Source organism: Miniopterus natalensis, chromosome 7, assembly GCF_054644295.1.
Source record: "Miniopterus natalensis isolate mMinNat1 chromosome 7, mMinNat1.hap1, whole genome shotgun sequence".
In the NCBI taxonomy this organism is placed as follows: Eukaryota; Metazoa; Chordata; class Mammalia; order Chiroptera; family Miniopteridae; genus Miniopterus; species Miniopterus natalensis.
Genome location: NC_142087.1, coordinates 37,694,975 through 37,716,668, shown reverse-complemented (window position 1 = coordinate 37,716,668; position 21,694 = coordinate 37,694,975). Strand labels below are relative to the sequence as shown.

At 44.2% G+C, this 21,694-nt stretch overlaps 1 protein-coding gene across 1 annotated transcript in view; it reads left to right on the top strand.

Moving 5' to 3' along the window:
* PTPRM (protein tyrosine phosphatase receptor type M) overlaps nt 1-21,694 on the top strand; it is a 617,147-nt gene that overhangs the window by 573,125 nt on the left and 22,328 nt on the right. The window contains exons 23-28 of the mRNA XM_087818949.1: nt 13,175-13,291; nt 13,994-14,044; nt 17,693-17,847; nt 18,088-18,223; nt 20,000-20,149; nt 20,819-20,992. Of these exons, the coding sequence (XP_087675075.1) occupies nt 13,175-13,291; nt 13,994-14,044; nt 17,693-17,847; nt 18,088-18,223; nt 20,000-20,149; nt 20,819-20,992 (783 nt within the window). The remainder of the gene's footprint in view (nt 1-13,174; nt 13,292-13,993; nt 14,045-17,692; nt 17,848-18,087; nt 18,224-19,999; nt 20,150-20,818; nt 20,993-21,694) is intronic.

The following is a 21,694-nucleotide window of genomic DNA, read 5'->3' as shown; positions in this document are numbered from 1 at the left end:
CTGAAGAGTAGTGAAAGAAAAAAGTTTAAGATCAACACCACACATCAGAATTAACTTTCTAATTCACATGCAAGGAAAGTATATTAAGATTCCAAGTGTCCCTTTCACATTCCAAGAACATCTGACTTTTCTACAAAAGTCACCAGAGCCAAGGTCAATGGAAAAAGCAAGGAGGCAAGGTTGGCCCTTTATAAAATGTGGAAATACTGCTTAGTAGAAAAAGTAATGTAGATAATGCCTAAAAGTACAAGATAATGATAATATTTTCTGCAAAATCTCTCGAGTTGTTCCAAGACATCAAACCCATCCATGAAAGGGAAGAAACAAATTCTTTTCATAGACACTGCCAAGTGTTTTCTCTCTTGAACCGTCACTATTACCTTTCATAGCTCTTTTTTAATGAACTGGATTTTTAAGATGGATATTTTTTGACCTGGGTAATTATAGTTCTAACTTTGATCAATTTATACTTGTTCAATAAACATTCCTCTCCATTTCAACCTACTGTCAACCATTTCAACAATCATATTAATGTAGCTGATTCAAGCCTTGCCTCCCTCCATAATTCCCACCCAGGCAATGATACACTTCATATCACCTCCCCCCAACATATCACCCAAGAAACAAGGCACTAACTGAGCTATTATCAGTAGGAGAGGGACCCCCTACAGAGCCCTCCATGGCAGCAGGGCTCTTCCAGAAGAGATGACTCCCTTGGAGATCCTCTCTGCCCAAAGATATGACTCTCTCCATAAAAAGTTAGAAAATCAACCAAAGAGCCTGATTTGTCTTGTTTACAAATTAACTCAAAGTAGGCTTTCTAATACCTTTTCATTATTTAATGATACACTTATTATATACCTGGCACTAAGAAATTCAAAGATGTTTATAATTCACTTAGAACGTAGAATACTATAATAGGTACCATTCGAACAGTTGACTGTAATACATGTGGGTCAGAATGATGACAACAGTAGTGAAGGGACCAATTCTGCCTGAGGGACTCTCAGAGGACTTAATGGAGAATGTGGTGAGGAGCTGGACCTTAATAAGAGAAAGAACTTTAAATGGCAAGAGTGGGACACTTTAGGAGGAAAAAAAGAGAAAGGAGAACAAATGGCAAGGTGGGGAAGGAGCCAGTGGCCTGGTGTGGCTGTGTTAGAGAGCTGATGGGGAAGTATGGTAACTCTGAGGCTGTTCGGCTGGTCAAGGCCTTCTCAATGGGGGTCTGAAATGCGTTTCTAGGAGTAAGCAAAGGTAGACGCAGGAAGTGGATGGTGTGTTTGTTTTAATAGAAGGCGTCGAGCTGGTGAATCATATATTCTAGAGTTGCTGGTCTAATCTAATCTTCATAGTCACTGGATTTTACACAGAGAAGGTCATTGGTGAGCTTTTGCTTGAGTAGTTTCAGAGGAATGACAAATCCGAGTTCTTTGATTATATGCCACAGAAATCAACTCAGGCTAATTTAAACCAAAGGAAAATTTATTAGAAGAAAATCAGGAGCTCAGAGTGTTGATGTAAAGGATAAGTCTTGCAAACAGAGAGAGAAAAGGCACCAGCTTCAGAGGGACAGTGAGTGGAGGGGTCTCACAGCCAGCCAGTCTGGTCACGCTGGTGCTGAGAGGATGAGCGCCAACAATTTCCAGGCTTTTCTCACTGTGTTCAGGATTCAGAGAACAAAGACAGAGCATCCGACTCCCCCAGGTTGGTTCATGTGCTCATCCCTTGCTCTCCAAGGCCCCTAATTGACAAGCCACCCTTTGGGGAAGAAGCAATTCCCCAAAAGGACATCAAGGACCATTAGGAAAGGTGAATGGATGAAGTGATGTTGAGGGACCAGAAAACAACCTGCATTCACTATGAATGGTGAGGACTGAAGGCAGTCTGTAGGGTCAAGGCAAGAGTAGAAAATACAGATGTGTAGACTGAGTTCAAACTCATCAGAAGCTCAGATGAGAAAGGAAGAGAGAGAAATAGAGGAACATTTACAATCAAAGGATATTTTAAAGGTGAAAGACCTTTGAAAAGTTTATGTGTTACAGAAAGAATCAGGAAAAAGGGAGCGATTGACACCTTAGAAGGCGGAGTGCTGAGGGAGTGTTTCCCACGGAGGCAGGAGGGAAGGGGTCCAGAGTGCAGGTCTGCCCTGCAGCCTTGTAAGAGACATCTTTCTGAGCCTGGAGAACACAGACACATGAGGATGCAGTTAAGTCACTGTAACTAAAACATAAACAAAAATACTTGGAATGGCACCCTCTCCTGATGACCTCAGTTTTCTGGTGAAGATCTGGGGGCTGAGAGACATGGGGGAAATAGCTAGATTATGGAGGCGTGAAGGACACAGGTGAAGGGTTAGCCTGGAGCAGGAGCTGGCCTGCTCCTTTCTTGGAGAGAAAATAAGAATAGGGGAAGATGCAAGCCAGACTCGGGTGGCAGCAGGACCTGGGTAATGGGAATCCTGGGACAGCAGTAGCCAGAGCCCTCACAGAACTGACTCTGAGGGGGACAGGTCACCACAGCTCAGGCTGCATGTGGGCATTTCTAAGTGAACTCTCACCCTGAGCCTTAGTTTACACATCCCTAAAATGAAGAGAAATTGGCTGAATGAACCCTAAAATTCCATGTTTATATGAAGAATTTTTATGTTTGTTGTTTCCACTTTGTCTCAGAGATCTATTTAAATAACAGGCGCATCTGCAGCCCAGATATGTTCTAATGCACATGGCCTCCGGACCCTCCTGGCTCACTCACTATGTCTGCTCTGAATGCCAGCCATAGGAAAAAAGCATGGAGTCTGGATTTTCAAAAGGGAATGAGTCCATAAAAAGACATGTGTGCTCTTTCCTTAAGAGAGGGCCATCCATTTTTATTTCCTCTGCACTATTTTATACACATTTTATAGAAAATCTAGAGCAGAATATTGTAGTGTGTGATTTGGTATCAATGAGATGAATTCTGCCAGTGTTCTATCCATTTTTAATTTATACGGACTGTAAAAAGATGCTCAGTCTAAAATTTATAGACCTTCCTTTGAAAATGAGCTAATCTGACTATAGTAAATTACGATTTTGAGAAAATATCTTCTTTTCAAAAGTTCTCAAAATTGCTTATAGCAATTCACTGGCTTATCAGCTGGCACAGTCAAGCAGTCTTACCTTCCAAGCACATTTCTGTTTCTGGAACCCATGATCAGCAGTACCGCATCTGGTTCCTGCCTGCCGCAGGGAGGGGCCCTTGGGGAGAGCAGGGCTACTTTGGAGAACTCTCGCAACCATCTAATAAAGATGTCTCTGCACACCCATCGTATTCTGCAGAACTGCAAGTGTAGCTTTTGCATCTAGAAGATCTCCTTGTGCACAGAAATAGTTCTTTTACCCTCCCCCACTGAAATCAATAGAGAGTCGTCATCATCACTTAATGTCCATCAATCCAGTTTGGAGAACAAATGTATTTAATTGAAAGGTAAACTGTGGCATAAGGGACATGCAAAACCAGATACAATTGTAAAACAAATTCATTTAACTAGGAAACACTTCATTGACTACCAAATTGGGTGGTGATTTTGAAAAATGTGAGACTAAAGGAAAACAAATACTTTCAGAATAAAGCAAGGAGAAAACCACATAACTTTATTCTTCATTCTGACTGAAGGCTTATTAAGTCTTTTAAATTAACTCCTAAGCACAGCATTTGAAAGCTTAAAGTAGTGGGGTTTCTTATGTAAAATTTCTTATGGGTAATGCTAATCCTGGCTTCTGTAAACTTTACTCAGTAGTGTCCCTGCCAATAAGTGTGGTGTGTGTGTGTATACATACATGCATTTTTTAAGGCTAGCTGTTCCCCTCCCTTACCTTTGCTCACGTGGGTAACCAGACTAGATCCCTTTCCATGAACACATTTTCTGTACCTGATAAAAGGTTCTTGCCGAATACAAGCATCACACACGCGCACACGCTCCTTTGCTCACACGTCCTTGCTCAGCTGTAGAAACGTTCTTTGCCTTCTTGGGAACAGCGAGCTGCTATTTGTTCTGAGTGCAGACCACTGTCCCTTTTTTCCCTGAATTCTGCACGGGCTGTCACAGTGGATTCATGAATTTCCTGCGGAAGGACAGCATCAGTCACCTGTCTTTTTCTCACACTTCCTGTTGCTCTGCTGTTGTCAGTGTTAGAGACCTTAATCCCTTGGGGTCTAGTACCCCTCTCTCCTAGTACACATGAAACTAGTTAACTGGTTATCAGGTGACCTCTCGCCCTCCTGTCAGTGAAGGCCAGAAAAACGGAAGAGAGGATCCCTGCCTTCAAGACACTTACAATCCAAATGTAGAGGAGTGACATGCAGTTGGTGCGAGAAGGAACAAAACACCTTTGGGTACCATCCTCCCTCCTCCACCAGGCCAGGCCTCTGTGAGTAAACACTAGGTTACTTCACCTTTGAGTCCCAGAAGGCTGGGCACATAGAAAGTAGTAGAGAGCATTCAGTGAATGTTTCTGAAGAGTTGGAAAAGAATTACAAAGGAACATATGAACTAGTGGAAATCATTTATTTCATACAAGGGAAATTTCTGTGTATTGCTGTCCTTCCCTTGACTGCTCATACACTGGGTGAACGGACTGAAATCTAAAGTCACACGCGTATATGTGCAACCTGGTCATTAGGGGTGGGAGTGACGTTCTACAGCTTGTGTGATATTTAGCCTACCTAATTAACACTTATGTATTAAGTTCTTAGCAATTCATTATGTCCCTTTTTTAAAAAGCTGTCATTTTTACCCAAATAGTGATGAATTATAAAATAGGCTTCAGAGATGATTCTTTATGTGCACTAAGTCATCTGACACTTTCCTATCAGCCGTCTCTAATATTGCCACAGTGGTGGGATATTGCAGGATCAAAGCAAAGCTGCAGGTCTGAATCAGAAGTGTTTCTCAGCACACACTCTCCTGGCGCCCCAGGTAACTACGAGCTGCGTGCAGCTCAGCTGTGTAACAGTCTCTAGCCGAATCCGTGGAGATGACTGCGTTTGAGTACCGCTTTCAGGGTCACCCTCGCCGAGCCCTGTTGCTTGCCCTCAGCAGACACTCTTGCTTCTTTGCCACATTTGCCTGGCCCTGGATAAGTCCTCATGTGCATCAGTGTCTGGGCTTCCCGTGTATTCATCATTTTACTGGTCTGGGCGTGGATCCTCGGCTGTCTCACTCTGTCACCTCTAACTATATCTGCCGTTGTTTTGGGGGTGCATGTAGGTGGTAACCTCCCTATTGTCTATAAGGCACTCATGAGGGTAGGGGGCCTGAATGAACAGGTGAACCGTTCACACTGCCAGGCTCCTGCCTGAAGTTCCTCCCACCTGGTTTCCGGTTTTCTATCTGGTCTTCCAATGGCATCTATTAATTAATATTATTAACTGATGGACATATAATACGATACACACAAAGAATTCAGATGAACAGGTGCACCTGGGACAAATGTGCCTTAGCCTCAGAGTTTTTATAGCCCAGTCCCTGTCACCCTCATACTTGCTCAGGCAGCACATCTGTAGTTTCTTAGAAGTGTAATTGCATACAGTATGGGATGGTCTCAAAGCTGCAACAGCCCTCCTCCTTTGTTCTGCTCACATGAGCTCTTGAAAATTGGGTTTTTTCCCTCACTTTGCACACTATAGGTATATCCTATTCTTGAATAATTTGTTGGAAAACAGTAAATGATGTCTCACCTGGAGTGCAGAATTCTATTTTCCCTTCTCAACTCTCCAAATCTGCTAACTTCATCTGAGGCCTGGCTCTGCCTCTCCCTGAAGGCATGAGGTTTTCTGGCTAAGTAAATATGTGAGAAATGCTGGGGACTTCTCAGGAGAAGAGGGCCAAAGAGGCAGAATAATCCAGTGAGTAGTTTTATAGTCTGTATACAACTCCTTTCAGATTAGCCAAGTGGCAAGACATCATTATCTCTACTTTAGTTTAACTAATTAAGGAATTTAAGTGATGAGGGATTTAATTTGGTAGGCTAACAGACAAACAGAATCCACTGCCTCAGAACATTTTCTCTGAAAGTACCTGCTATAGAAGACAACATCTGATGGCTGAAGCTGCTGCCCCATTTCTCTGGGACCAGGTTTCTAGCAATGAGAAAGTGGACAGCTCTGGATACTTCCCTGATGAAAAATCCAATTAAAGAGCCCCCTTCACACCTGTCAAGAAGGTGTCGAGTAAATTGCTTCTTTATCCTGTAAGACTCAGGATCCAGGAATATGCATTTGGATAACATGATTTGAAAATTGTGGGGGTGCTGCTGGATTACAGAAGCGGATTGGTCACATAGCCAACAGTGAGTATAGTAACAAAATGAGTTAACTGCCAAGGATGTCACTGGATTACCTGCTGGAAGTTACTAAAAAGAAGCAGAGGCTGCCAGGGAAACACTAAAGGAGACCTGTGGCATACAGTGGAGAACACTGCCTGCAGAAGGAATATGAAAAGTAAGAGGAAATAGATATTTCAAAACCAGTATGGGGTTTACTTCTAGCTTTTGGCTTCGGACTGTCTACCATGATATAGATACAGAACCCTTATAATTTAAAATTCCAGATGGAGAGAGAATTCTTTGTGTGTATCGTATTATATGTCCATCAGTTAATAATATTAATTAATAGATGCCATTGGAAGACCAGATAGAAAACCGGAAACCAGGTGGGAGGAACTTCAGGCAGGAGCCTGGCAGTGTGAAAACTGGATTTACTCAGGCTACACAGTGATTTTCCCAGTTCAAACTGTCCAGACCTTCAGAAGTTCTTGATTTTTGTGCCAGTTTTCAAATAGGCTTCAAGGATGGTGCCCAAGGGAGACCCCAGGACCAAACGAAACAGGTTTGGAAGGGAGGAGCTGGGAAACCTATTATAAGCCAGGTACTTACACAAAGTCTTTATACATATTATCTCATTTAACTTCTACAACCTCCCTAAGAAATTCAATGCTTTCACCCCATATTATGCATGATAAAACTGAGGCTCAGGGGTATAAGTCAAAAGTAAGCAAAAAAAAAAGAGCGAATGTACTTCCATCTTCTTCATCCCACAGAACAAAAAAATCTGTATTTCCAAGATATTTAAATGAGTGAATGTTTTTATTGCTGTGAAAGCTCTGTAAAATAAAAAATAATTTGGATACAATACATCTGTTCTCTTGGAAACCTCCCTGGCAGCTACTCATGGCTGGGGTTCTTTTGGTAACCGCGCTGCGTAGCAAGCAGCCTTTTTGCTCTTGCTGTCCAGTATTGCCGTCAAAGCTGTACTCGGCTGGCCCAGAACACAACTATTAATAGAGCTGTGGTCACTCCTTTTGGGTGTCTCTTTTTAGGGGAGAGAGAGAGAGGCTGTTGAAAACCCCTTGAGAAATCAAAACTCCTAACAGTGCCTTTTTTCCCCTCCCACTCCTTTCTACCCCTGTAGAGTACTAGTTATTAGATCACACTGTGGTGCCCCAACTGAAGAGTTAACATTCAGTACCTTAATCCTCTTAATCATGGTTTTCTTAGTCCTTGGACCCCTGCACAGAAACAGGCCTTCCCATTCCACCCCAGGCACATCCCTGCAACTGGTGGAGCTGGTGATGGCACCAGCGGAAGCGTAGCAACTTGTGATCAGTGTCAAAAATGAGTGATGGTTTCAGAGTGTGCTTCTATTCTCCTTGCCCCTCCACCCCACATACTGTCTCTCAGCCCCCCAAAAGGCAAGGAAGCTAAAGTCATTTTAAGGCTTCCCAGTTGGCATCTGCTCCTGAAGCCAGACCTGGCAAGGGTGAAGAAAGGATGATGCCCCTTGAGTTCCAGCTCCCCAAATGCCCTGTGCTTGGAGCTGAGCTTGAGTCTGCAGCCTCTCCTTCGACACCTGAAGCAAGTCACTGGCTGTCCCTGGGCCTGTCCTTTGTTTCTTTATCTGAGGACAGGAGGAAATGGAAGCAATGAAGAGGATGGTGAGCAGCCCTGTCCAGAGCTAGCCCTCCTCTCTCAGGCCAGTCACTTGCCCTCCCTGAGCCACTACATGAGGCCCCAGTCGTGAAAATGGAGTGATTCCAAACAACAAAATCCAAGCATGAAAGGCTTATGTGGCAGTTGTAATGATCTTGAAAGTGAGTGTTTGGAAACTGGGCTGTCTCTGCGATGCCTCGCAGCTTCATTTGATATGAATCTCCTCCCCACAAATCACAGGCAGCATTTCCTAATTTCTGCTGAGTGTTCACCAGACCACCCTAGTCGGAGAACAGGCCTGCTGGCCGCTCTCTCGAGTCTTCTCCGTCCCTGGAATAAGGTTTGCAGAAAAGAGGTTTAAAGGAAGCTTTGGAGTTTCCCTTTGTTTTGTTTTCACCCGGGGTTTTCCCCACCATAAACCATGCAAGTTAGCAATGCTCCGTTTACCCTCTTACTTCTCCAGAAACCCTGCCTCATCTCTCCACCCCCTTAGTGGGCCCTTGCCCTCTGAAGTCCTGTGTCACCTAGAGTCCAGATCACAAAATTATCATTTAATAAAAATATGAATTTCCATTTTGTGAGCACTTACAATGAGCCCACACTGGGGCAGATGTTTTAATTGCATTATATCATTTAATCCAGTGGTTCTCAAACTCATCTGGTCTTAGGAGTTGCCTAGGGAGCTACGAAAAACTACAGATACTTCTGTCTCACCCCAGAAATTATTATTTAATTGTCCTGGAGTGCTTCCTGGGCTTTGGAATTTAATACTCCCCCAAAAAAATAAATCTAATGTCCAGACAAATTTGATGACCCCTGATTTAATCTTAGATTACTTTGCAATAGGAACTAAAACCATCCCCTCTTTACAGACGAAGAATCTTAAGCAAACCTGAGTAACTTATGCAAGCTCATATCAGCATTAGGGAGAACCAGACTCTGCAGTCAACTTGTGTTGTCTAAATCCTTGGCACTCAAAGTGTGGTCTCCAGGTCATCACCTGGCACCTGGGTTGAAATGCAAACTCGGGAGGCCCCACATCCTCAGACCTACCAAATCAGAAGCTCCTGGGGTAGGGCACTGGGGTGTTGTAACAGGCCCCAGAGGGGATTCTGCTGCCTGCTGAAGTTTGACCACCACAGCTCTCGCCATCTCGGGATGCCCTGAAGGTCACAGTGATGTGCTGCTAGCCTGGGGAGCTGCAATTCCAGCCCACCAAGGCCCCTCTGACTTTATTGTACACGGGGATCATCTAGGCTGCAGTTATGACCCACCTCAAATAATTTTTTTCAGGCAGTTCGAAACCCGGGAGGTATTCTGCTTTCTGTACTGTTTCATGTTTGTGAATTTTAAATCCGACAGTGATCCCCATTTGGAGGCAGGGGCCACACCATGCTACCCTGCAGCCTTTCAGTGTATGGCACACAGCAGGGCTCAGTGGCAGGTGCTTGATTGATGGCCGATGGAACCAGGGCAGAGCACCCAGGTAATGAACCTGATCAGGGCCCCCTTTCTGGGCTGAAGGCTGTTGCTTTAGGATTAGGATGTGTGGGAAGCACGGCCTCTCCTGGATGGTGTGCAGGTAGCCCCCGGCTGCAGAAGGCAGCCAAGCCTGGCCTCCTCCCGAGGAGAGGCGTGCCTGGTTCTGCTCCAGCAGGTGCCACGGAACCAGCCGTCTTAACACCTCTGTATGTAGACCTCAGAAGCAGGAGGCGACTCAAGCCCCTAACACCAGGCGTGGAAAGTCTGCATCCAGAAAGCAGCATACATTCCCCCTTCTCCGCCCCTCCACCCCCCTCCTCTTCCTCTTTTCTTTTCTTTTTTTAAAGCAAAAGAACTTGACACAAATCCAAGCAGTTAAAAAGATACTAAAAGGAGCCCAATTTAGAAAGGTTTTTAGTAGGCGCAGACAGATGTGGTGAACCATTTCAGGATCTTCGGGAGACGAGAGGGAGGGGCGGGGTGGGAAGTGGCCCGGCCGCCGCCTCGGGTGCGCCCCGGGGGTGCCCTGCGCAGAAGGCGCGTCCTGAGCAGGTGCAGGTCAGGCAGGAGGCACCCCCAGGCTCCCCTCCTCCCGGCGACCGCCCATTGCAGGAAACCGGGCGGGGCGGGTTAGGATCTTACCGAGCGTTTGGGGGCAGAGCGGGTTTCTTTAAATCGGTGGCTCGCTTCGCGGAGGGAGCGTGGCATCTGTCCCACGCGGGGCGCGGCTGGCCCTTTGGCGACCTCTGGGTCTCGCGGCCGCTTCCTGCCGCCAACGCGAGGGGGCGCCCGGCTGGGGTGGGCGCGTAGGATCCGATTTCCCAGGGAACCTGCGCGCACCCCGGGAATTGGGAGGAGTCTCAAAGAGAACTCGGCCTTCGATAATGCGCATTGCAGGGGCCTTTGTCCTCCCTGACTTGAAGACGTTCGAGCCTCCCCAAAAACACACACACACTCATTGAAGACTGGGGGCGGGAAGGATACGGAGATAAAATAGGTGACCATGCCCTACAGGGTGGGGCAAGGGTAGGTTTACAAGGAAATGATAATACAAGAATAAACTGTTTCGGGTTATCACAAGGGTAATCCTACTTTTACCCCACCCTGTATGTTCTCTATCAGTTGCATCCTATAACAGTTTGCAGGGGGTGGGGGGGTTCTCTTTTAATTTTTGGAGAAATAGATGGCTTTTTGAAACCTTTTTGAAACATGGCTTATCTAAAACCTCACTGAATCGTATGTCCCTTCCATTGAGAACTGTGTCATTTCACAAGTGCACATATATGCTCTATTTGTAATTTTTATGTCTATCCACTACCCTCTGCTTGCATAATTGAAGTCACACAAAGTAAAAACAAATCCCCCACTATAGAGGACCATTGAAGCATCTTTGTTAATTACCCTTGTGAAAGTAATTAGACATTCTGTAGGTGAAATTAGAGGTCCTATCAAATTAGACATCTCCACAACTATACATGCTCTGCTCAGGTCCACTTTGCATCCAGGAAAGGAACAGAGAGATTACAGGTCTCTCTTTTACTGGAACATTTTAGATCCATGATGTAAATCTTCGAAACATTATGGATAAACCATAATATGTATAAGTATTCATACTTAGTAAAGTCACAGATAATGTTGCCATGAGAAATAAAATGATTCCCAATGGAAACTAAAAATTTAAATGAGGGCAGGGGCCATTTTTGTCTTATGCTGCACTGTATCTGCAACTCTTGGTGTGTCTGGCTTACATCTTGCCAAGTCAGGGTAGTAAGGCTTATCTAAAACCTCCCTGAAACAGCTGCCAGGAAGTTCCATAAGGAAGCAGCTAAGATCATAGCCAGCCAGCCCCGCACTGGAAGTGTTAGAGTACCAAGGTGCGTGGCATTCTGGGAAAGGTCACCTCATATTTCTTTTTGTAAACTTTCCCAATCTGGGATTTTCCTTCTTACTCTGACCCTATTATTTTCTCCATAAAATTCAACTCTGTGTGTATCTATTGCATATTTAGTGTGTCTGAGACACAATGGGGGACTGCAGAAATGAGCAATAAAATGCCTTCAGGATTTGCAGAAATTAGCAATAAAATGCTTTCAGGATTTGCAGAAATTAGCAATAAAATGCTTTCACGTGCTGGCAGGTAATAAGCAGGTATCAAATATCCTAGCAAAACATGCACATTTGACCAGAGGATCAAAAAGAGAGAGAGCTCACATCTATGAAGGAAAGACTCGGAAGGGATATAGCGTTCATGATATACTTTGAAGAAAGGATGAGATTTTCAGCTGGGACCCCATGGTCATAAGGAGAACATTCTGAACAGAAGGAGCAGCAGGAATAGCCTGGATCACGAGGTCTGTTTGGGGTCCCTGCAAACCACTTGTCTTTGAACATAAGTGGATAGAAAGGGGAGCAGTGAAAGGTAAGGATGAAAACAGTAGTAGTGGCCAAATGAAAGAGACCCCTGAAGGCCAGGCCACATGCAATTCCTACTTACTGTCATGAGCAGTCATTGGAAATAGAAGCTTGTTGAGCAGAGCAAGTAAATGCCATTGGTGTGGGTGTGTGTATAGAATGTTCATGCAGGAAGTTACCAGAGCCTGAACTAAGATGGTAGCAAAGGGAATAAAAAGTTGGAAAACGTATTTGAGAGATATTTCAAAAATGTCTTACACTTAGCAACTGGTTGGGTTTGGGAGATGGAATCACCGATTTTGCGCCTGGGTAACTGAGGATATTGTAGCATCATTAACGCAGGCAATCGGGAGGAAACCCCTTGATGTGGGACACAGAGTTCTTTCAGGCGTATTGCCTTTGAGGTGCTGGCAGGACCTCTGAGGGAAATACCCACAAAAGAAGTTAGATATCGATTCAGCACTTGGAGAAATAGGACCAGAGGTAGAAAAGTTTATCCTGGAGAAGGGGTGACAGGAGTGGAGGAAGCTGCCAGGAATTCAAGACAGAGCAGCAGAGGCTGAGACAGAGCCCTGAGGACAGCTCCATGGCCCTGCCCAGGTTCCTCCTGCTCTTCCCTCCTCCCAAGCTTTTACTGAAGCCTGCAAGAGCTACAGGACAAAAAAATTACTAGGAGGGGCCAAGTCTAACATTTTTTCCACCTGAAAAATCCTTAGATTAGAGGCTTCCAGTAATATGGAAAGACTGTTCATATTCTGCCAAGTTTTGTATATTGACTTTATTTAGATTAAAATGAATCTGTAATTCTAACTTGGGAAAGCCACATAGCTACTTCCTTTTTCAGAAAGAAAAGAAAAAAAAAATCTCTAATCTTACCGTTGGTTTTGATTTCCTGCTCACTCCTTCACAAAAATGTTCAATCGATTCCTGAAACTAGAAGGAATTTAACATTCAGAGGAGCTAAAATATTGCAAACTACCTTTTATAGTTCATTTTTCCAGGCCATTCCCTGAGTAGAGATAAACAGGAAATGAATGGTTACTGTAACTGGGATATTTGCAGTATAAATACAATTTGTTAACTTTAGACCATTTCCCTAGGTTTTACTCCTTCCATAACTCACATTTTCTTTTTTCCTGGGGAGAGAAGAAAAGCATACATGATCTAAAAAAATAAACCTTGCTCTGTAGTATACAGCTTAATTTCTGTTTCTTTGTGCAAATTTTATCCTTTATATCATACTGTGACCCATCATTTGGGGAACTAAAAAAAAAAAAAAACTAAACCTTTTATTTTCTTTGTGTTTTCTAAAGGTCAAATGCTGCAAATACTGGCCAGATGACACAGAGATATATAAAGACATTAAAGTTACCCTAATAGAAACAGAACTACTGGCAGAATATGTGATAAGAACATTTGCTGTTGAAAAGGTAAGTTTTCACACTACGTACTTTGAAAAGCCGCGGTCAGACATTAGTGATACTAGCCTTATTAACTTACTAGGATAATTTATACATGGTCACACCTGATTGCAGGTAGGCGCTATCTAGTAATTTCTCAAGATTGCATCTCACCCTCTGATTCTACAACAGCTCAGTTTCATCTTCAAAACAAATCATTCCCATTTCATAAGACTCTATATTTTGCAACTAAACCGAAAGATAATGCCTATCTGTCTGTTTCCTTTTTCTTTGTAACCTGGTTGATATTGCGCAGCCCGTCTCTCTCTCTCTTCATTCATAGACAGTTTGATAAACGGCTTCATGTAGTATGTCCATGTGGGGTTCCCGTAGTGAGTTAGTATCAGTGTCGAGACCCAGATCCTAACTCCTCCTGGAATCCCTCTGCTCCCTGAGGCTTTTCCAGCCTCGGGTTTCATACGGACTGATGGGCTTTCCAGGTAGAGGTGACTTACCTGGAAACATAAGATACCTTTGCATGAACCAGCACCTCCATCCATACTCACTCCCATACTCGTTTCAGCCTTTGGTACTTGCTGGTGTTGGGTCGTGAATGCTCTGCTTTGGCTCTCCTCTGCCTCATCCCATGTGCATGGATGGGGCTGCTTCCCCGAGAAGCACTGTAGGGCATAACAGGGAATTTCCTTATCCCCCCTCTTTCTGCTGATATAGGGAGGGGCCGGAAGTGAAGCAAACTGCAGTCCATCCAGAGAAGTGTCACAGGTAGGCTGTGGGGAAAGTGGAGGTGACATGGCCGAGAAACGTTCTTCCTTCCAGTCCTCATCTTGCCTTTGATGAAGGGGACTCATGATATTGTGTCTGAGGTCCACAGACTTGGTCAAAAGCTGATTGTCAGAGCTGAGCCCTACATTGTCACACTGGACGTTGCCATTTTGTTGTGAATTTGTTCAGTGCAAGCTTGTACTCGTTTACAGTAGCAGGTCCCCTTGGAGGACCTGGGTTGTCCATGGGCTGCTGGGCCTTTGGCTTTGGCTTTCTTCTCTACTCTGTATTCACACTGCTCCTAAGGGCGCTTTTTGGGTTAACAAGACCAGTTTCAGGAAATTAAGGAAATTGCAGCATCTGCTTATTGGCTAATTTACCCTTATGTTTTGAACTACCTGTCTTGGGTTTCAAATCCATATTCGTCATAGAATCACAAGGCTGAAAACACTTTATTTTAATCTGTCTCTCATACTGTTTTTTTCAGCCTGTCATTTTTAATAAGCAGTCAGGAGGCTTGGGGACTTCAAAGAATGTGGAGCTCTAGTTGCCTCAATTCTTCAAGTTCTGAACCTCACACTTTGATGTTGGATTTTTTTCCTTCTTGGGCAGGTTTGGGGGAGGGGAGGATATGGAGGATTCTGTATGGCTCCTGGCAAGAGCACTCACGATGACTGCATTAAAAGAGACAGCGATAAAGGACCCTCAGTATTTTTTCTTAAAAAAAAAAAAAATCATCCAAAAGCCATCACTTACACATGGAGTTCTTTGAACAGTTGTCAGCTCTCTAATAAGCTGAAAATGCATCTCCGATGCTAAAGGAAGGGTTTGTTTGTTTCTTTGCTCTTTTTAAACCTCTTACTATACTCTCCTACATCCCCATTTACACAGAAATGTTTTAGAAATACCCAGTTATTTTAGTCACCAGATGAGCAAAGAAGTGGTGGAGGGAAGGACGAGGAGCCTATTCAGAAATTTGGGGAAATCAAAAATGACCTGCTAGTGATTTTTCTAACTGGGCAATTGGAAACTTTAAGGAAAACAAATCATTAGCACTTCTGTGGAGCACTTCTTGTAGATTTTAAACTTTCTCATTAGAAGGGGGGGAAGCAATTGAGCATATACTGTGAGAGTCCTGCAGTTCTGATTCTATTTTGAGAGTATGTTTCATCTAGGGACCTAAGGTGAAAAATGGATTTGGGCTCAACTCTGCAAAACAAGCAGGCACATTGCAATTGGAAACTGATGAAGTCCTGTTTTGCGTGGGATTGTCATCGTTCCTTTCCCACGTAGCTGATGACTCAAAGCTAAACAGATATTAAATAAGGTATAGTGCCCATTGTGTCAGGAGGAAGGCAGCTCAAAAGTCTCCCTGGATCTAGGCTGTCTGGTGAATCTATCCCCATCTATCCTGGCAGAAAGGAAGCTGACAGTGGCTACCGAATTCTCTCTACCTAGGAAGTGTTTGGGGCTCCAAGAAGGCAGTGGGAATGAACCTGCTATCTCAGAGACAAGCATACACTTAGTGATTCATTCATTCCACAGACATTAAGTACACACTTTGTTCAAGGCACTATATCTTGGGTTCTTCTTTCCCATTAAATTACATGGGAAAATGAAGTGAATATTACTTTTTTATATTGCATTAATACTTGTTATAATGCAAAATAAATAAAAATAATGTATAATGATATCGAATTGGGAAGTATTTCTGCTGTGATCAGTAATCACATCTGTGATTCCCCCCCCCCCCCAAAATGAATTAGCTCAGAAGCTATTTCCTTTGCCAGTCTTGAACATAGAAGAGGGTGGAGGTTTATTCTGGGAAAAGGTTTTCTGCATCCCAGAAACTGACATTTACCTTGCTCTGAAAGTGAGTATTAAAGAGATCGGATGGATGGAGTTTAGGACACGGGATGCTGGAGCTGAAGTCCAGCAAAGCTACAAGAGGAAGTTCTCAAAAAATAAAAATTTAAAAAAAAAAAAAAAAAAAAAAAAACAGTATATAGGAGAAAAATCCCTGTAGTGGTCTTTGGAATAAGTAAATATGTATTAGAGGCTTCCCCACTGCTTGGGACCACCGCTGGCCCAATTGTCACACACAAAACCAGGGGAGCTCTCTGGGGGTTTGGAGGATGACCCAGCTTAACCCTTTGTCTTCTGATGGAGACTTTGGGACTGGCCAAATGTGACCATGGTGTCAATGATAAGAAATGTGGGCTCCTAACCATCTTATAATGTTACTCTGGGGTCATAGAGCTTATTCAGCAGATGACAGTGTTGATTTTCATTTGTAACTCCCTGATAGCTTAATTCCTTAATGCTTAAACTTCATTAAAGAATAGCATGATTTTCAAAGAGTAATAAAGCTTCAATATTTGTGGGTTACTAAGCTAAGACATATTAATACACTTATAGCAAACAAGTCTTATCTTAAAATCTGTAATTGTTAGCCTCTTCCAGTCTTTCAAAGCACATAAAATTCTGATTTCTTCTTTGTTCACTAAGTATCCATGAACAATGACTGATGGCGAATGTGATAAAGTTAGTGGGTATTTAATGTTAAGATAAATAAAACCCAATCCAGGGACTAACGCAAAAATGGTATTCAGTGAACAGTCACCAAATGAGAGAAGGGAGAAAATTAAATTTGATCTCAAATTTACATCCAGCCTTGATTCTGGAAGTAATTGTTGTTTTCAAAACAGAATTTGACTTCAAGATGCAGTCTTAGTACATAGGCTCATAGTTTTAAAAAATTTGATGGATATAAATCAATTTAAATATTCTCAAAACAAGAGTAAATTTTTTAAAAACAAAACCTTAGAGTCTCTTTTCTTCTGCCTTCCCTTCACCTCAGTGGCAGGCATCTCTCCCACTTCAACTTACTGATCCAACATAGAATTCCAGCAAAATTTCATTTCCATGGTATATATTTGCATGCATGCCTATTTCCTACAAGCCAACTGTGACAACTTGAAGACAGGAGGCACTGTCTGAACATTTCTCTGTCCCCAGCACCTGGCGTCATACCTGAAGGAAGCATTGCATTATCCGAATTAAAAAGAGAAATCTAACAAAATAGAGTTGCAAATGAAAATTAGTTCTCTGGCCTATGTAGTTAGAAAGTAGTCCTCATTCATTCTTCCAGTGACACTCTCTGCATCCAGAGTGTCTGCTGCTCAAGGACCTAGGACAGAGGGACCAGAATAAGGGTCTTAGATTTTAGTAGCTAATCTCTCGAGCACACAGATACCATTTTTCCTCAGGTCCCTGTTCTGTGCCTCTTTCTCTGTGAACTCACACCTCACACAGTAGGATTTAAGTGATACACAAACTGTTAACTGAGTCTACTTTTTAGAAAGGAATTTCAAGGAACCAAAGAAATCCATTCATTTGCTGGAATTGCACTGTCAATTAACATTTTCCCCAAACATCACCCCCCCCTTTCACCCCATGAATATCTCCCTGCCTGTGATAAGGTTTTCAAAGTGTGTAAAAACTCTAATAAGAATGACCTTGCTCCCAGCATTCATAGTTTCTATCCCCAGGCTTACTGACTGCTGCGGGGTGCCCGATGCTCCGCTGGCCGCTCATCCTGTGTTTCCCTTTGCTCTCTCCCTGCACTGCGCTGACTGCTGACGGCAGAGGGGCGTTCACGAAATCCGAGAGATCAGGCAGTTCCACTTCACTGGCTGGCCGGATCATGGGGTCCCTTACCATGCCACCGGGCTGCTGGGGTTCGTCCGGCAGGTCAAATCCAAGAGCCCGCCCAACTCAGGCCCGTTGGTGGTGCACTGCAGGTGAGCGGCAGGGCACAGTGGGCGGGGGCCGCGGGCCTCCTTTGGGTGGTGAACACGCCGCGGGACCCAGCGGAGGTGGTGATAGCACACCATTGTGAGGGTGTGAAATGCCACTGAATCGTACGCTTTCGATGGTTCGTTTCATGTGATGTGAAATTCGCCATAATAAGATTTTTTTTTAAAGCAGCAGCAGCGCAGGGGGCTCCTTGCCTCCTCTAACAGACACGTCTCTCCATTCAGTGCTGGCGCCGGGAGGACCGGCTGTTTCATCGTCATCGACATCATGCTGGACATGGCGGAAAGGGAAGGGGTGGTGGACATCTACAACTGCGTCAGGGAGCTGCGGTCCCGGAGAGTGAACATGGTGCAGACGGAGGTACTGGGCGCCCCGTCGGCCCACCGGGTCCTGGGCTGGTCCCCAGGGCTCTTCTGCGTCCCCACCCCCGAGCCGAGGAGAAGAGAAAGGCCGGCAGTTCGCTCTCCCAACTCCCTAAAGAGAAAGTGATGTACCTGGCAGCCTTCTTTCCTTCCTCCCTCCCTCCTTCCTTTGGCTCTTCCTTTCATAAACGAGCAAAAGAGGCCTGAGTCTCCCAGGTAACAGGATCTGTAGCCATGAGCCTAAATCTGCACGTGCTTCTGTGTCAAGGAGCCAGTGAGTCTCTACATTAGGGCTTCGGGTTTCCAATACCTTTCTTCGTATTAAGTCTTTTAAACTAGCTGGTAACCAGAGCGAGACTAGCCAGGCATTTGCCAAGCAGCTTAAGGGTAATGTCTATACCTTTTGTTCTTCTCCTGGTCCCTAAAAGCTCTGCCCAGTGGCCTGGCATCGTGAGAGTTTGCCCATTTTAGAGATGCACTCTACCAACTAGTACTTCTATCAACTGAAATTCAAGGGGTATCAGGAATTTGAGCTTTTGAGGGAAAGTATTACATCCTGCTCCTAGGAAATTCATGTTTTTACTAATATTTGATTGTTTTAAGTAAACATTACACCTACCACCTGAAAAATGATTCATGAAGTGGAAGAAGAACAAAAAAGAATATTACATTTTGATTGTGCATCAAGTTTACACAAGCCACTGGGAAACCTAATTTTTTTTTTTTAACATAATGAAACATAGCAGAAACTGTAAATGCTACTTTCATGATCTCTTTCTCTTTAGAATAGGGATTCTTTTTTTAAAAAATGATGATGATAATGTATTTTTTTAAATATATCTTTTTTTTTAATGTATCTTTATTGATTTCAGAGAGAGGAGGGGAGAGGGAGAGAGAGAGAAACATCAATGATGAGAGTCCTCGTTGATCGGCTGCCACCTGCACGTCCCCAACTGGGGATCGAGCCCGCAGTTGATCAAATGTTGTCTCCCCACTTTCTGACTTGCTCCTCTTTTTTGAGGTGATGTTTAATAGTGGTGGGTTGTTTTTGAGGATTAAGAATCCTGGTTATTTATAGAAATTAAAGTAATGAGACTCTTTTGCATCTCCTATATTAAAAGTCAATAATAAGCATAGTAAAACTTTAGTAAGTAATTGTAGGGAAATTCAGTGCCTATTCTGAATTAGAGGACCCATTTTTAAACTGTGGACTTCTACATACAAACAAGAGCCCTTCTCTGGACACATAAGGACTTTCGTAATTATCACATTAATTAATGTTTCAAAATAAATAGTTCTAAGTGCTCAGAACTCCCCCCCTCCCCCCACTGTAATGTCAAGTTTCCCTGGACCTTCTTTGCATTATTAATTGAGTGAGCAAATTCTTTTTATATTATAGATAAGATTCTGCTCATTTCCTCATCTGAAATACTGAGTTTCAAACTCATGGAATCAGAATTACAGAAGTATTTTAGCCATAGTTACTGTAGCATTACAGTGCTTGCCCTAGTACTTATCAATGTCTGATTGGCTTTAACCAGTCCATATAATACTTGTGCATTGAGCCCATTTGTCTCTTCCTCCATTTGGTAATGTGCCAGCTGTGCCACATGAGAATACCCCCTCTCCCAGCAGTCAGGTCCTGACACTGGATTTCTCTCCATCAGAACACTGTTCCATTTTCCTGACCATGTGGGCCTATCATCCCTCTGTCTCTAGACCTCTCAGTTACCTTGGTTTCTCTGTTACTAACTAGTCCCGTCTGCTTCACCAGGAGCAATATGTGTTTATCCATGATGCCATCCTAGAAGCCTGTCTCTGTGGAGACACCTCCATCCCCGCTTCCCAAGTGAGATCTCTGTATTATGACATGAACAAACTGGATCCACAGACAAATTCAAGCCAGATTAAAGAGGAATTCCGGGTAAGTCATGCTAAAGGGAGAGGCAAGTGGCTGTGACTTTGTTCCTCAAGAAATATATAAGTCACATCTTGAACCATCAGGCAACACAGGGTTCCTCAGCCTCAGCAATATTGATATTTGGGGCTGGATAGTTCTTTGCTGTGGGGCTGTCATGGAGGATGTTGAGCAGCATCCCTGGCGTTTGCCAGCTGGATGCCTCAAGACCTCCACTACGTCAGTTGTGACAACCAAAAATGTGTGTGGACATTGCCAGTGTCCCATGGGGGCAAAGTTACCTGGTTGAGAACCACTGGTCTGGCAATGCCATTTCCCTGCTTCAAAAGCAGACACCAGGCAGTCCCATAATGCCACATGGGTGCAGCAAAAACAAACAAGGTACAGAGCACTTGCCAGGCAAGAGTTCCTCATATTCAGTCCAGATGGACCTGGCTCTAGACCAAACTCCTGCTCCCCAGTGCCCAGGTCTAGCCCTCGCTGGGCTCCATGGCCCTTAATCCTACAGAGCCACAGCGGCCCTTACGCCTCACGGGCACTGTGTAAGTGGGCGACGGGGAGGCGCAGGAGGGGCCCGTCTTGTGCTCAGCGGCGGGAAACTCGGCTGTGCCGGTCTGACCTGAGACGGTGTGCCATCCGGCGTTCTCTTCCCCACGTGTCTGTTTGGTCACGTAGACCCTGAACATGGTGACGCCGACGCTGCGCGTGGAAGACTGTAGCATCGCCCTGCTGCCCCGGAACCACGAGAAAAACCGGTGCATGGACGTCCTGCCCCCGGACCGCTGCCTGCCTTTCCTCATCACCATCGACGGGGAGAGCAGCAACTACATCAACGCCGCCCTCATGGACGTAAGCCCGCCTGCCTTCCCTCGCAAGGAAGGGCCCGGGAAGGTCTTTCTCAGGGGAGCAGCTGGGAGATGACCAAGTGCGTGCGGCCTGGGTCTTCTTTGACTCATCTGCCCTTGCTTTTTGGGGATTTTTGTTTTTAAGACAGAAACTGGTTTTTCAGCAAAGTGCATTTCAGATTCCACATGTGTTTTTGTGTCCGCACCAACAATCTCGGTCTCTGGGAAACCACTAGTCCCAAAGTATTGATGAATGAAACAGTCCCACTTACTCTCTGAGCACCTAAATGTCTAACCTGCTGCCAGAGAGCAAGAGGCCGCTCTTAGACCGGTCACTGAGGCAGGGAAGGGGGACAATACGGCTTGCGGCGTTATTTTAGTGCCCTTTCTTCCTAGCTTAGCAGTAATTAACAGTGCGGAGGAATTGCCTAACAGTACGAAAAGAGTGCACAACTCATTATTTACTTCTAGCTGAATGAACAGTTGCTAGTCAATTGATGGGAAAGTGAATGGCTATTTTTAGTGCTAATAAGGAAATTTTAATTCTCTTGGTGTGATTTCAGTAAAAGGGTGCTTAAACTTGTTTGAAGCTCTCCAGAGCTATTAAAAGCATGTGTATCCTTTTATGGCAAAAATAAGTAATACCATCACACATATAAATGACAAGGGAAGATTTTTAGGAAAAGCAGAACTATTTTAATTATCC